This window comes from Cryptotermes secundus, unplaced genomic scaffold (assembly GCF_002891405.2).
Source record: "Cryptotermes secundus unplaced genomic scaffold, Csec_1.0 scaffold431, whole genome shotgun sequence".
Classification (NCBI taxonomy): Eukaryota; Metazoa; Arthropoda; class Insecta; order Blattodea; family Kalotermitidae; genus Cryptotermes; species Cryptotermes secundus.
The window spans coordinates 241,821-255,213 of NW_019727097.1; the positions used below are offsets into that span (position 1 = coordinate 241,821).

Below are 13,393 nucleotides of genomic sequence, written 5' to 3' on the forward strand. Positions count from 1 at the left end.
CGAGCTGTTACTGGACTTTCGTGTATTTTTCGTACTTCACGTTCACATTACTCGTACTCGTGCTCATGCTCGTGCTCGCCAGGCTTGTGCTCGTCGGGAGACTCGTCTAACTCGTACTTGTGCTCGTAAATCTTCGTCCACACTACTTCAGTTGCTCGCCAGACTTCGGCGCGTGAGGATCCATATATTTACTCGTAGTGTGTATAGGCTGTAGTCGCATTTTAATTTATTGGCTATAGTTTTTGAATTAAAAATTAAAAATTTGCTTGTCTCGTGACTTGTCATATCGTCCACATTACTCGCGAGCATAGCAAGTCACACGAACACGAGCACGAGTAATGTGGACGGGCCTTTACAGTCTACTCGTACTCTAATTACGTCATGAGTTATTTAAAGAAGACACACAGCAAGGCAGTCTCAAAAACCTCAAAAATAAGGGGGTTACACACAATTAGAGAGCGCGCAAGGCTATTTCATTATATACACAAGAATTTCTGGGCAGAACAATTCGCATACTTTTCTTTGATACGATCTGATCGCATGGAAAACAAAAATGCTGGGGAGGACACACAGACAAACAGGCAGCAAAGTGACCTCTCAAACCTCCTAAAATATTTGGGGAAATATACAGTTAGACAGACAGCATGATGATGTCAGAAAACTCAAAACCCCCCAAAATTAGGGCTAATGCACTGACAGAGACAGACAGATACACAGGCAGACAGCAACGTGAACTCATAAGCCTCCTTTTATTTTAGGAAATTAGACAACAACAAAAAAAAAGGCTCTAAACGCCAAATAGAACGTATTATTACTCAGTAGGAGGCCCTGGACCTTTGCCAGATCCCCACAGCAAGTTTGTGGCGCTACAGATAAAGAGTGAGCCTATATAAGCAGACGTTAGCCAAAGCTCTCTCTCATTCCGCAGTGAAATTCAGCCTCATGTTTCCTCTCTCATCTCCTGTTAATGGTAATACTGTGTGGGATGTGAGAGTACAGGTTTCTGCTTTATATTGAAGGGGCACATATTTCGAATTTCGGGCAAGAATCTAGTTTTTTTAATTCTTTTTGGGTCTCTGGTTAGTATTTCCATATATATATATTTAGGGATAACATTTTAAAATAATCCACAACCCTTTCCCCCACATCTCATTCAGCCTATGACTTAGTATGATTCATTTTTTCACATTAGGGAAGGATGGAGAAGATCAATTGGACCGATTATGTGAGAAATGAAGAAGTGTTAATTAGAATCAGTGAGCAGAGGAATATCCTACACGAAATAAGAAAACGGAAGGCTAATTGGATTGGTCATGTTTTACGCAGAAACTGCCTTCTAAAAGAAGTTATTGAAGGAAAGATAGAGAGGCGGATAGAAGTGACAAGAAGACGAGGAAGAAGACGTAAGCAGATGCTGGATGACCTTGGGGACAGAAGAGGATACTGTCATTTGAAGGAGGAAGCTCTAGATCGCATTAAGTGGAGGAATTGTTTTGGAAGAGACTGTGGACCTGTCGTCTCGACAGATTACTGATGATGATGATGATGAGATGTAATATGACAACTGTAACTCATCAAGGAATATAAAGTAAATTGAGAAATAAGAAATACTACAGTTGTTATAAATGCTGTACTGTGAGGAGTCTGAAGAGAGCTGTTTGGGTATATTTAAGGTGACCATTTTGCCTATTCATCTATGGTAAATGAGGAAATCCTATAAATAAAGTAGAATATTTATGAAAAATATATATTATAAGGCCTAAGATGCATTTTGTAAGGCCTCTCTACACTCTTCAATGTGTGGTGCATTCTGCATTAAAGAACGAGTCTCTGCGGACAGAGTCATGGCTGTATAACCATTATATCTCATATGCGATAATAGGCAGTGCAGTTAAGTCGGCATGAAGTCTGCACATGTACGAATAATTCAGTTTACTCACGACTGGTTTTCGAATTTTGTGCCCATCAAATTAAAGTCAAGAAACGTTCATGCACTAAATAAAATAGATTGATACTGCGCCCACCCACTTCCTTACCATTTTTCCCTTCTATGTCTCTTCCAGCCCATTGAGGGCCCAGGTCTCTTATTCAGTTCCGCAATTATTTTACAGACGGTAGGACTCCTTGGATGATTGATCGGCCCGCCGCATGACCGCTACCTAAACACAGGATAACACAAACATAGAATAAACGTATACACACATCAAACATCCACGCCCTGACTGGAATTCGAACCCATGATCCCAGCTTCAGATTGAGCAAAAACCGTTCATGCATTAGACCACGCGGCTACCGTGACCGGTTTCTTTGTTCCCGATTACTGTTTCGTAATCATCTTATAATTTGAAGAAAGCAGTCTGCTTTTACTGGTTCTCACGGTCTCTTCGCTTGCGGATTTTTATTTTTCCTTCTACCCTGAAGATTGGGTTGATACGTTCCTCCGAAACGTCGGTTAACACCACATATACACGGTGCCAAATCCCGGAAGATTGCTTCATACTCACCGCCGTGAAAGCCTCAAATCTTACATCTTATAATTTGATACTGTATAACCTAGGCGGATTACTGAGAAAAAAATGATAGTTATTCAGCTTCTAAACAAATTCCTTGCTTTAATGAATTCGAGGTTCATTACCGTCTTTACAAAGCCCAACATTCGGCCTTATCAAAGCAGATCCCGACCTCCGAATTCTGTTTCTTTGAGGATCACATTGACATTATCCTTTCACGTGTATGACCAGATCTCTAGAGTACCCTCTCTCTTAGAGGTTTTCGACCAGAGTTCTGTACACATTTATTTCTAGAATTATTTAATATATCCGACCCGTTTTTCATATGATTTAAACTTGCTAGCAAGTAATGTGAATATGCAAATTATGAATCTCTTAATTATGCAGGTTTTGTCATTCATGTACCTAGTAAACAATGCAAGTTAAAAGCTATTGCCTAGAGAAAACCTTCTGGGTGAATATGATCTTGTGTAGGTCATGTTCTGTTATAACAATTAGTGACCATAAATATGCAAATGTCTTCTGGAGTCTGGCGTTGCTAAACAAAGCTCACTTGTTTATGTAGTTCAAAAGAAGAATATTTATGAAGCCTGTTCACTTGTCATAATAAAACAACAGGATTTTTGTGCGCATGCACTTGCTTGAATAATCTGCATACTCTCCGGGGAACAGTAGCTAAATTCTGACAATGTATACACTTCAAACAAGCACTGCAGAAGGGCGCCTTCAGAGTGATATATGATATTCTGAAAACTTGTCAATCAATTGAAATGTAGCCAATATATGCCTCTTAGTAATATGTTTGCATAAGCGTCTACTTCATTGTCTTTGGCAGTTTGCTGTATTGAATCGTCTTTCACAACAGCTACAGCTACAGCAACAGCTATAGCCACTGTTGGTTGAAACTTCACCTTGTATCTACGAGATATGTCGTCTATAAGGTAATGTTGATTAAACTTTGATTTTGGGAAGTCACGGAACGCTAACTCAAAATAATTTTAGATAGACTCGGATTAATAGAACTTATTCTTTCCGTGTAAGGCTAAACTGAAGACAAACATATTATGTTGGATATAGAATTGAGAAAATTATAGAGAGAGCAGTTTTGTTAAGTGTTAATTTTGAATTAACATTACAACACTGAGGTAATGGAAACACAAAGGGACACAAATTCATTAGAGGAAATGAGTGGGAAGAAAAAATGAGGGTCGAAGCCAAATTTCCACCTGTTTTTACGATGAAACCTTGCTGGGTTTTTATTACCCTGAAGATGGAGGCGATATGGTTGACTTCGAACTACACGGCATTATAGCCCAGAAGACAGAAACCTTCATAACCATCGCTGTAAGAACCTCAAATCCTTCACGAAAGATGTTCGGAGCAGCTAGGAACATTCAGAATTTATTATAAAAATTGGTATCTACATAGATAACTTTCCTCAGATCTCTCACACAGGATTTATCGTGTCAGTTACATGTATAAAATGAAATATCTCTCTCTCATTAAATTCTATAACTTTTATTTAAAATGACGTTTTCTTCATTTTGTTGAATTGCAAGATAAAGAGACAAAAGTTCGGAAATTTGTTGATAAGAAGTTGAACCATTTTTCCATCTCGGTTGGGAGGGGGAATAAGACTTATTTATGAAAGTTTACATGCTATGTTTGTTTCTTCTGAAGAGAAAAAGACTATTTCACGTGAAAATGTTCTACAACGGGAAAGAAAAATGGCTATATATACGCGCGTACTGCCGAACATTGTGGTTCAGTGCATGCTTTATAATCTGGAGGTACTGGCTTCGATTTAGTTTACGAGCTAAGCTATATCGAGTGTTCAGTGATTTCCCCCAGCCCATCCACGGCATCAGTCAAGTCTTATATAGGTATTTCCGCATCATCCGCTATAAACTTCATCAGTCGATTACGGACTATCACTGCCTGCTCCACACAGAAATTAATCGAAGCAGGTTACGGATATAACTGATAAAACAAAGGTATTCATTCATTTGTCAACGGCTCTACAGCCCTTTGTTGGACCTTGCCTGCTTTCTCAGTTTCGTAATCCTATACACAGTCGTTAGGACTCCTTGGACGGGAGATCAGCCCGTCTCAATGCCGCTACCTACAGGCAGGACAGCACAAACATAGAATAAACACACACAGACATCCATGCCTTGAGTGGAATTCGAACCCATGACACCGGCGTCCGAGTTGGCGAAGACAGTTCATGCCTTAGACCGCGCGGTTACACTACTCGGTAAAACAGAAGTGTACTCGTGCTTAATTTCGTAACACTATAGCTGAAGAAGGCTCTGGGGGAGTGAAAAGTGAAAAGAAACGCCCATTGACGTAAAAGCGATCACAGGAGGAAGAGATCGAGTTTCTTCAACTCATTACTCCATGGCGGAGCTCCTCCATGTGGATAGGCTGTTTATTTAGGGGCTTCTAGTTTTCTTTGCAGTTGTAATCAATAGACATTCAAAAAGAAAATGATGCAAACGAGGAGCGTGGATGAAAGCATGAATTGGAATACCGTCTTTTAAGCTTTGTATCTTATCTTCCTACTTGAAATATGATTTTCTTAATCAATTTTTGAAATAAGATGCTTCGTCAATAGCGCTCTATGTCCGTCTGTGAAAATAAATCACAGATACTAGAATCTTTCAGTGTTGTAGGTGTGAAACAGAAGTCAGAATCTTACTGTTCTGTAGGCTATATTCCTATGTAATATCAAAAAGTCTGTGACGACGTTACATTAGTACAAATATTATATTTCTGGGCATTATCCACCATCCTGTTTATTTTTATCTAAAACACCATCTTGTTTATATTTCAAAACACAGACGTTTCGGAGACTGGATTCTGTTTCCCTCTTCAGGTAAAACCTATCTCCGGAGATAGGGACTAGTTCTATCGATTGGACCAAACTTAGTGCGTTATGATTCGTTTAATGACGCTATCAGTAATTCATGTTATACAGCAACAAAATTATATAATATACTGCTCGTATTAAGAGACCATATTATGAATATTTAGAACTTTACTGACACACACACACATATGCAATCATGGCGTTGTACTTACATACACAGATCATTTTATGTCTGTTCTGACTGCAGTAGAAAGAAAATAACATTGTTGCGTCACGCCCTCTTGTTGGAAACAAACCAGAGTTGACAATGTGAGCGGATACCTTATCCTTTTCCTTCATAGTAGGAAAATCGGTTAATATATACATGGATCTGCACTGATTATTTTTCAAACATCCTGTGTGTGGTGTGTTTGAAAATTCAACACTTCAAGATATCCTCTTGCAACAGTAAACACTTTGTGGCTTTGAAGAAAGCAGTTTTCTGGGATTTGGCACCGTGTATATGCGGTGTTAACCGACGTTTCGGAGGAACGTATCGCCTCCATCTTCAGGGTAGAAGAAAAAATATAAGAAATCTGCAAGCGAAGAGACCGTGAGAACCGGTAAAAGCCGACTGAAGATGGAGGCGATACGTTCCTCCGAAACGTCGGTTAACACCGCATATACACGGTGCCAAATCCCAGAAAACTGCTTTCTTCATAGTCACCGCCGTGAAAGCCTCATATCTTACACTTTGTGGCTTCATTGAAGAGTGGAAGTGTAAATAGTTGCAAGTAAATTTTACTATCTTAGTCTTTCATTCTCACTGGATTCTTGATGTCATTGCTAAGGAACCAACGTCATTCATGAAGTATGATATATATTTCTGAATATATATTCCAATGATATCTAATATAACAGATTTTAAGTTGAATGTCAAGTTTTTAGATCAATTTCATGAGCTTTGTTTACAATCTTCATGATATTTCAGGACTTGTGTTTAACGGGTCACCTTCTTCTTTCATGAGTGCCACTTTAAAGTTGTGACTAACTCTAATAACTTCGATATATTGTGAATTAGAGCGCCGTCAATAGGTATGTGAGTGGAATATCTTCACAAACTAAAATCATGAACCCGTAGAAGTTTCGTTCCATCCGCAGTCTAAACCGTACGTCGAATGAAGCAGTCAGTGAGGCGAACTGTGAGTGTTTTCAATGTTGTGAAAACACAAATTCATAAAATAAGTTTTACAAATAGGCTTATACGTTATATTTTGCGCATAATTACTGGTTTTAAATTATGCAACTAAGCAACAAAGAGAAACGAAGACATACTGTACTACAACAGTAAGTACGCTTAATTTTTATATTAATGTACTTTTCGCTAAATGTATTGTCTCTTGAATAACTTTCAAATCACCTTCAAGGCTGTACACTATACTATGTCAATGCTTCAGTCTCTGTCTGTAAATACTACATTAATTTGTAAAATTTCGTCCGTAATAGCAATATTAATCTAATTATAGAAGTTGCTGAAAATTAGCAACACATGCATAATTTTCAGATGAGCACCTGTTATTCATCTGTAGGAAAACACGAGAACAACCCCAAATATTAAGAAAGGAAAAACACTTAGAACATCGAGTTATAACTAACCAAGAAAGAACTGTACACAGACACACACGACTCGCAGAGCTACGGTGGAGGTATTCGACCCCTCCTCCACACGGGATTCTCAAAGCCAAAGTCAAAGTCAAATTTACTTTGCGACTGGCGGTTTACCACCAATCAGTTCGTCTTGGCGTCAGGCCCCTTGATACCCACGACCAGAGATTTTTTCCGACTGGACTCTTGCGGTAATAGTCCTTATGTAACATCCTCTCTGACGAGAAGATGGCTTTGTCTCTTATGAATACGCTTGGCCTTTCGTCAAGTGTATGTTTCGCACATATAACATGTTATTGAAAATCCTTCTTTTTGCACTAGACACAAGTCCTCTGTCAGTCCAGGCTTTGCACAGAGCAGATCATGCCTAACTTACATATACACGGAATTCCGCTTCAGCTGCCCTCCTTATAACCCCTTTGCACGGACCAAGTAGAAAATATCGGTCCCAGTAGTATCTCTAATGTTGCATGTGTATCCGTTGTCGCAGGAATATACTTACCGAGCTGTTTCCTAGCAGCGGCCGTCTACTCCTTTGCCTGCCTCACAGTCGTTTTCTAGAAACGAATGTTGTTTCAAAGCCGTTACATAGGAACGGCTGTTTCTTTGGCTCTACAATCTTGCTTTGAGTAATTAGACCACAATATTTAGCATGGCACAAACAGAAAAAGCATATGTGTTTGTGTGCGTGTCGAGGCAAGGCCTTATGCAACATTCATGTCAGCTATTAAGACGCCAGGCCTCTCGGATATTGCAGACATGTCGTGGTTATGAGAACAACCACATGACATGAGGACATCTAAGTTTCCGGAGCTGCTTTACTCTGAAAGCTCATGTTCTTATGCGAACAACTGTAATGGAGGGCCTTATGCGAAGACAGGAAAATGGATTTCATCTTATATGACAGCAGCAAGCAGCACAAAATGAAAAAGAAAAAAAAAGTAAGTTGGGGAACATTGAATGTTTTTGGAGGAGGGGTGCGTCTTCATGCATTTCCCATCGTTTAATAGAAGTCATGAAAAGGGGAAGGGGTGAAAGGAGGGTGGAGTCCCCGAGGAATAATACCCCTGCTTACTATAGAAACACAAGGGGCAAAGAGAAAGAGAGAGGGAAAAGAGATTTGTTATTCATAGAAAACAGCAAACTGCTACGTCTCTCTTCTCTCTTGTGCAAAAGTCCAGATGTCGTTGTAACCTCCATTGGGCCTACGAGCCCATGCTGTTTCAAGGGGAAATGTTAGTATTGCTTCCAGCTGAGGGTGGAAAAACAAAATGACGGGTCTTAATACGGATTCGTAGGAGAGTATGCGCAAGGAACACGTTGGAAATCACATCATTGCTAACGTCCGCCCACATCACGAGCCAGCCGGGGTAGATCATACGTAGCGTAGCCAACTTTATGGAAGAAAAATCCTGCATAAGCAGGTCTGAGATTCTCAGCGGCTTATGAATGCTGGAAGTATGTTGAAAATACAAGCTAGTCAGTTTCTGGTGATTACGCAACGGTCTGCTTCCGTGACGGTGACGCAAACTTTTTCTCGCACTGTTTTTTTCTTATTACTAGTGGAGTGGGGCTAAGTCCCACTTCTGGCCTATTGTACCACCCTCAGATGATAGGTGAGGGTGATTGACGAGCAATTGGCGGAATGAAGATTGGCAGGGGAAACCGAAGTACTCTGAGAAAACCTGCCCCAGCGCCACTTTGTCCACCACAAATCCCACTTGACCAGACCCGGACCGCCGCGGTGGGAAGCCAGCGACTAATCGCTTGAGCTATGGCTCGGCCATTCCCGCACTGGTTACACTATATTTGGAGCCTTTGATTAAGAACAAGGTACAGCTTATTCTGACGCGTAGGCCCATTTCTAGGCAACACCCGAAATACGCGCAAGCAACAATAGAAAAGTTATTGCAAGAAGTGTTTTCTATGTGGGCCGCGCCATGACCGTTGCTAGGCAACAGGTTGCTAAACATATACCCGCAGAAGCGTGCCATGTACAAATAGGAAGTCCATTTCTAGGCAGCGGAAAGGTAAACACTCCTACGAATTGTTCAGAGGCTGTGCTTTCCCTGGGGTCCATGCAAAGTAGATATAAGAAAGTCGAGTAGTGGTAGAATTACAGAATGTGTACAAAGGAGTGAAACGGGGTTAGCAACCGAAAAGAAGACCTGATGTGTGCTGTAGTTATAGTGAGACTGTTATAAATTTTTTTGCCAGGATACGACCAATGAAGACTGAGAAGACAGCGTATCCTTGTGATTTCTAAAGTGGGTAGATTAGCGGTAGCGCTGTAATTGATGGTGATTAAGAGGGATTGTAAGAGAAGTTGTTAATAAATCCAGTCATCCAATACAGAGCTCGTTATACTTAGTCATGGAGCCATAAACACGTGAAACTATAAATTTGTTCGAAGTGAATATTTGTAGTATGTTCATTATGAGCATTTGCCGTTGCTTTTGTTTTTAAACATCACCTTCACTTCGGTGAGAGATTACTGCTTTAAGATTCTTTTAAGCCGACATATTAAATTAATTTCATTAATTGCATCGTGTCCATGTTAAATGAGTCTCCTGTCATCATGGCATGGTGCGCATTCCTCTTTCTGCATGGAGAATGGATGTATATATGTTGGGTATATACAGAGTTGTGCCGGTCACGGTAGCCGAGCGGTCTAAGATATGCACTGTCTACGCTCGCTCGGAAGCCGGGATCGTGGGTTCGAATCCCACTCAGGGCATGGATGTTCAGTTTGTGTGTGTGCGTTTTTCTGTGTTTGTGTACAGGTAGAGGCCTTGTGACGAGCTGATCACCCGCCCAAGGAGTCCTACCGAATGTGTAAGATCTAGAAAAATCAAAGTGAACGGAGAAATTCATGGAGGTGGGCCTAGGCCCACTGGGGCTGTAGTGCCAAGGAAAAAAATATACAGAGTTGTACTGCAGCTGGAAGTTTTGGCCTGAGCTACGAAATATTGCGTCATACCTCTGGTGTTAATGGATTTTTTTGGAATACTAATGGACGTGCAGAATTATGTGAAGCAAACATTTCCGTGTGTAATAATATCTCATTTGGTTATTTCATACTTTTACTGATTTAAAAATGTTTTTTTTTGTCCTAATGGATTAGAATTCGAAACTGTTAAGATGAACGCGATTCTTTCTCAACCTATCCTTACCACGTATTTATGTTGTATGCAGTTGTAGCTATAATATTATTCATGTGTTGATTAGTATGGGCACTTGGTAGCGGGTTGGTTCAGGCACTACGCTACAAGCCGGAAGGTCGCGGTTTCGATTCCAGATGAGTTTATTGGATTTTTCAATTGACCTAATCCTTCCAGCCGCACTATGGCCCTGGGATCGACTCAGCCTCTGACAGAAATGAGTACCAGGAATCTTCCTGGGGGTAAAGAACGGCCGGCACGTATGGCTGACAACCTCACCGCCATCTGTGAGCCGACTGTCTAGAAAATGTGGGAACCTCGACGTTTCACAACCCTATGGGTCTCCACGGTCTGTTACAGGGATAGCTTGATCTACCTTTTTTACCATGTGCTGATTGTATTTTTTGTGTTATTTAAATCACCCTCAATATTTCCCGAAAGCTCCTTCCGGCTTCAAAAAAGCAACGTCCATTCTCCTACTTTTGTTTCCCCATCTTGTTTGTTTGTTTGTTTTTTTTTTGCAGTTTTGAATATTCTTAAAATATTTTATCATTATTTGTAGAACTTATTAGTAATATGTTACACCATTTTTGCAGAATGTTCATGTTGTCTTAAAAATAACTTTATCTCGGATGTTCTGGCCGTCTTATAAGTATAGTTTCTCATAACTTTAGTCTTCTCTGGCATTTCAACTGGGAGGACAAGTATGGCGTATTGGAGACGTCCGTCATATATTTTACATTTTTTTACTTTAGTTCCATGTAACTAAACAGAAGACTAGTTTGCAAACGATTACGTACACCAATAATACAAAAACTTCTTCATTTAAAAACCTCTTAAGATATAGATGAATTATATACATTTGTGGAGTTTTAGGGTCTCACAGCAGCGATTATGTTGAGTCCTGTTTCGTGGGATAAAACACACAAGTATTCCGTTGAAAGTCAACGGACTACATGACGTTTCATATGCATATTGGAAGAGGGGACTTAATGTAATCATTTCCATAGCCGTAGTATTGTGTCAAGCTAGGTCGTTAGTATATTGTTACCTATTCTGTTGTATATTCTGCTTAGAATTTACTGCATGCCTTCTGTGCCTACAGTCCATTCGCGGAGACGAGAGAGTCCTCGTAAACAAATGCACGCGGTGTCTCTTTCGCTCTTTGAATGAAATCATGCAGCGATCACGGGATGCGTGTTTCGTTGCAGGGGCATCCAAAGTTCACTCTTCAGTCTGATTGTAGGTTAACGTGCGTCCGAATGCAGTGTGTACACTGAGTAACTGCGCGCTTTGTCCACTCCTTACTGTCAGCTGTGGTGACGCGGGGCTTGCTTTGTTTACGCTAACTGTCTCGTCTCCGCGAATGGACTATAGCGTACTCTGGCATGAAATTGGAGGAATGCGTTCCAACTTTTTGAAGCATTGCATTCTTGAAGAATGCCGTCTTATAGGATGTGGCGCCATGTAGATCTTATATGAACCGTCGTTTCGGAGTAACGTATCGCCACAAATCTTACACACCTATTTCTTAGTGGCAAAATGTGATCAAGAAATATTATCTCATGAAAATATTACTATGTAATATAGCTTATAATTCACTAGACACTGTGACTAAGGACATGGTCATTGTTTCTTCATAATTTTCGTTACATCAACGGCTTAATATCAGGTACACCTTTTGAGACTTATATGACCGTGCGTCATAGACAGGGAATGTACGTCCAAGTCTGATCAATCTATGTGGGTTCCATTCCACATTGAATTGAATGTTAGATATCACTGTTACATTCCCTAAAGCTTTTATTATGAAATGATTTATAACACAGGGTATTAGGTCCTAGTTTTTAATCACCGAAAGCAAATTATGACATACTAGAATGCCTGTGTAGAAAAAGCTGCTATTTAATTTAAAAAATTTTTATCGCTTTCCGTGGTGGTTTCTTACGGTTAACATCTCTAAGTACTTGAATTCATGTACGCCATATTTTTTGTAATCCAAAACCCAATTCTTGCGGAACAGAACATGTTGCAGCGTGTAGAGTTTTTACTATGCGACGACCGGGCGATAGGCAAATATACCAGACCCCGTTTCTAGGCAACAGCATATTAAACACTTTCCCACAGTAACGAATCGACACGCAACAATACAGGTACTGTTGGAAACGGTGTTTTCTACTCGGCCCGTGCCGAGGAGTTATAAGGAAGACAGTTGGGACGACCAAGTCAGTTTTGTACGGGAGTCTGTGAAGAGAGAACTTCAATGCGTGAAGCTGAAGAATCTCCATTTCTAAAAGTTGTTGCCAGGAAACGGCTGATGAAACCATAGCAGGCTGGAAAAAGTCTTAACAGGTGCTATGGTGATTAGTTTTGGCGCTGTAACTACTTGCACTTAGGAGTGTGGTTAGTATATCCAGTATCCAATCTTCACCCCGTCTGTAGTCACTCGACTAAATAACAATATAATAAAATTCTATTGTCATCCTAAAACGACCTGGCGTCTTTGTATAGTAAACTGGAACACAAACCAAGTTATCTTAAATAGGAAAGTCTCGCCTTAATACAGGGAAGCCTTTAGTTCTTTCGTCAGACTCTTCAGAGAAACTTCTTCAGGAATTGCACATGTTACCGTGTTCCATTTAGGACGGAACTTTTCTAAATAACACAAATTCAAAATTATTCATAAGGTATGAAACATTTTAAAGTATATATCATATTGTGGCACCCTTTGCCACCCCTTCATTCAAACAGGAAAGAGACAGGTTCCCTTCCAAAATTAGCTCGCGCAGATAGAACATTTCTTAGCGGCCTCCGTAGTCTAGAGGTAACGTTCCCACCTCATGACTCAAGGTACGAGGGTTCAAACCCGGCGGAGGTCGTGGAATTTTTAAGGACCGAAAAATTCAGGGAACAAGTCCTCCGGGAGGGATTTTAAGCCGTGGGTCCCGTGTCGTAGATTTACGGCACGTAAAAGATCCTCATGTCTCTAGGAGTCCTCTGAGCAAAATTGGGCAAAAAGTTTCCCGCCCAAGTAGTTTCCAATGCCTCTGTTAGATAGGGAAGTATCAGATACCGAGGGCCGACCTCGTTGGCTGAACGGGGCTGATAGTGCGCACCAGTATCGGTAGGGTATGGCGACTGGTAGAATGTCAAAAGTGGACGTACAATAGATCAACAAATGGTCGCGGTGTATGGGGAACCCCCCC

The 13,393-nt window shown here is 40.6% G+C and overlaps 1 protein-coding gene across 1 annotated transcript in view; it reads left to right on the forward strand.

Moving 5' to 3' along the window:
• Positions 1 to 6,540: 6,540 nt before the first annotated feature.
• Positions 6,541 to 13,393, forward strand: part of LOC111864399 — a 157,680-nt gene continuing 150,827 nt past the window's right edge. The window contains exon 1 of the mRNA XM_023851621.2: positions 6,541 to 6,708. Within this exon, the coding sequence (XP_023707389.1) occupies positions 6,662 to 6,708 (47 nt within the window). The 5' untranslated portion in view covers positions 6,541 to 6,661. The remainder of the gene's footprint in view (positions 6,709 to 13,393) is intronic.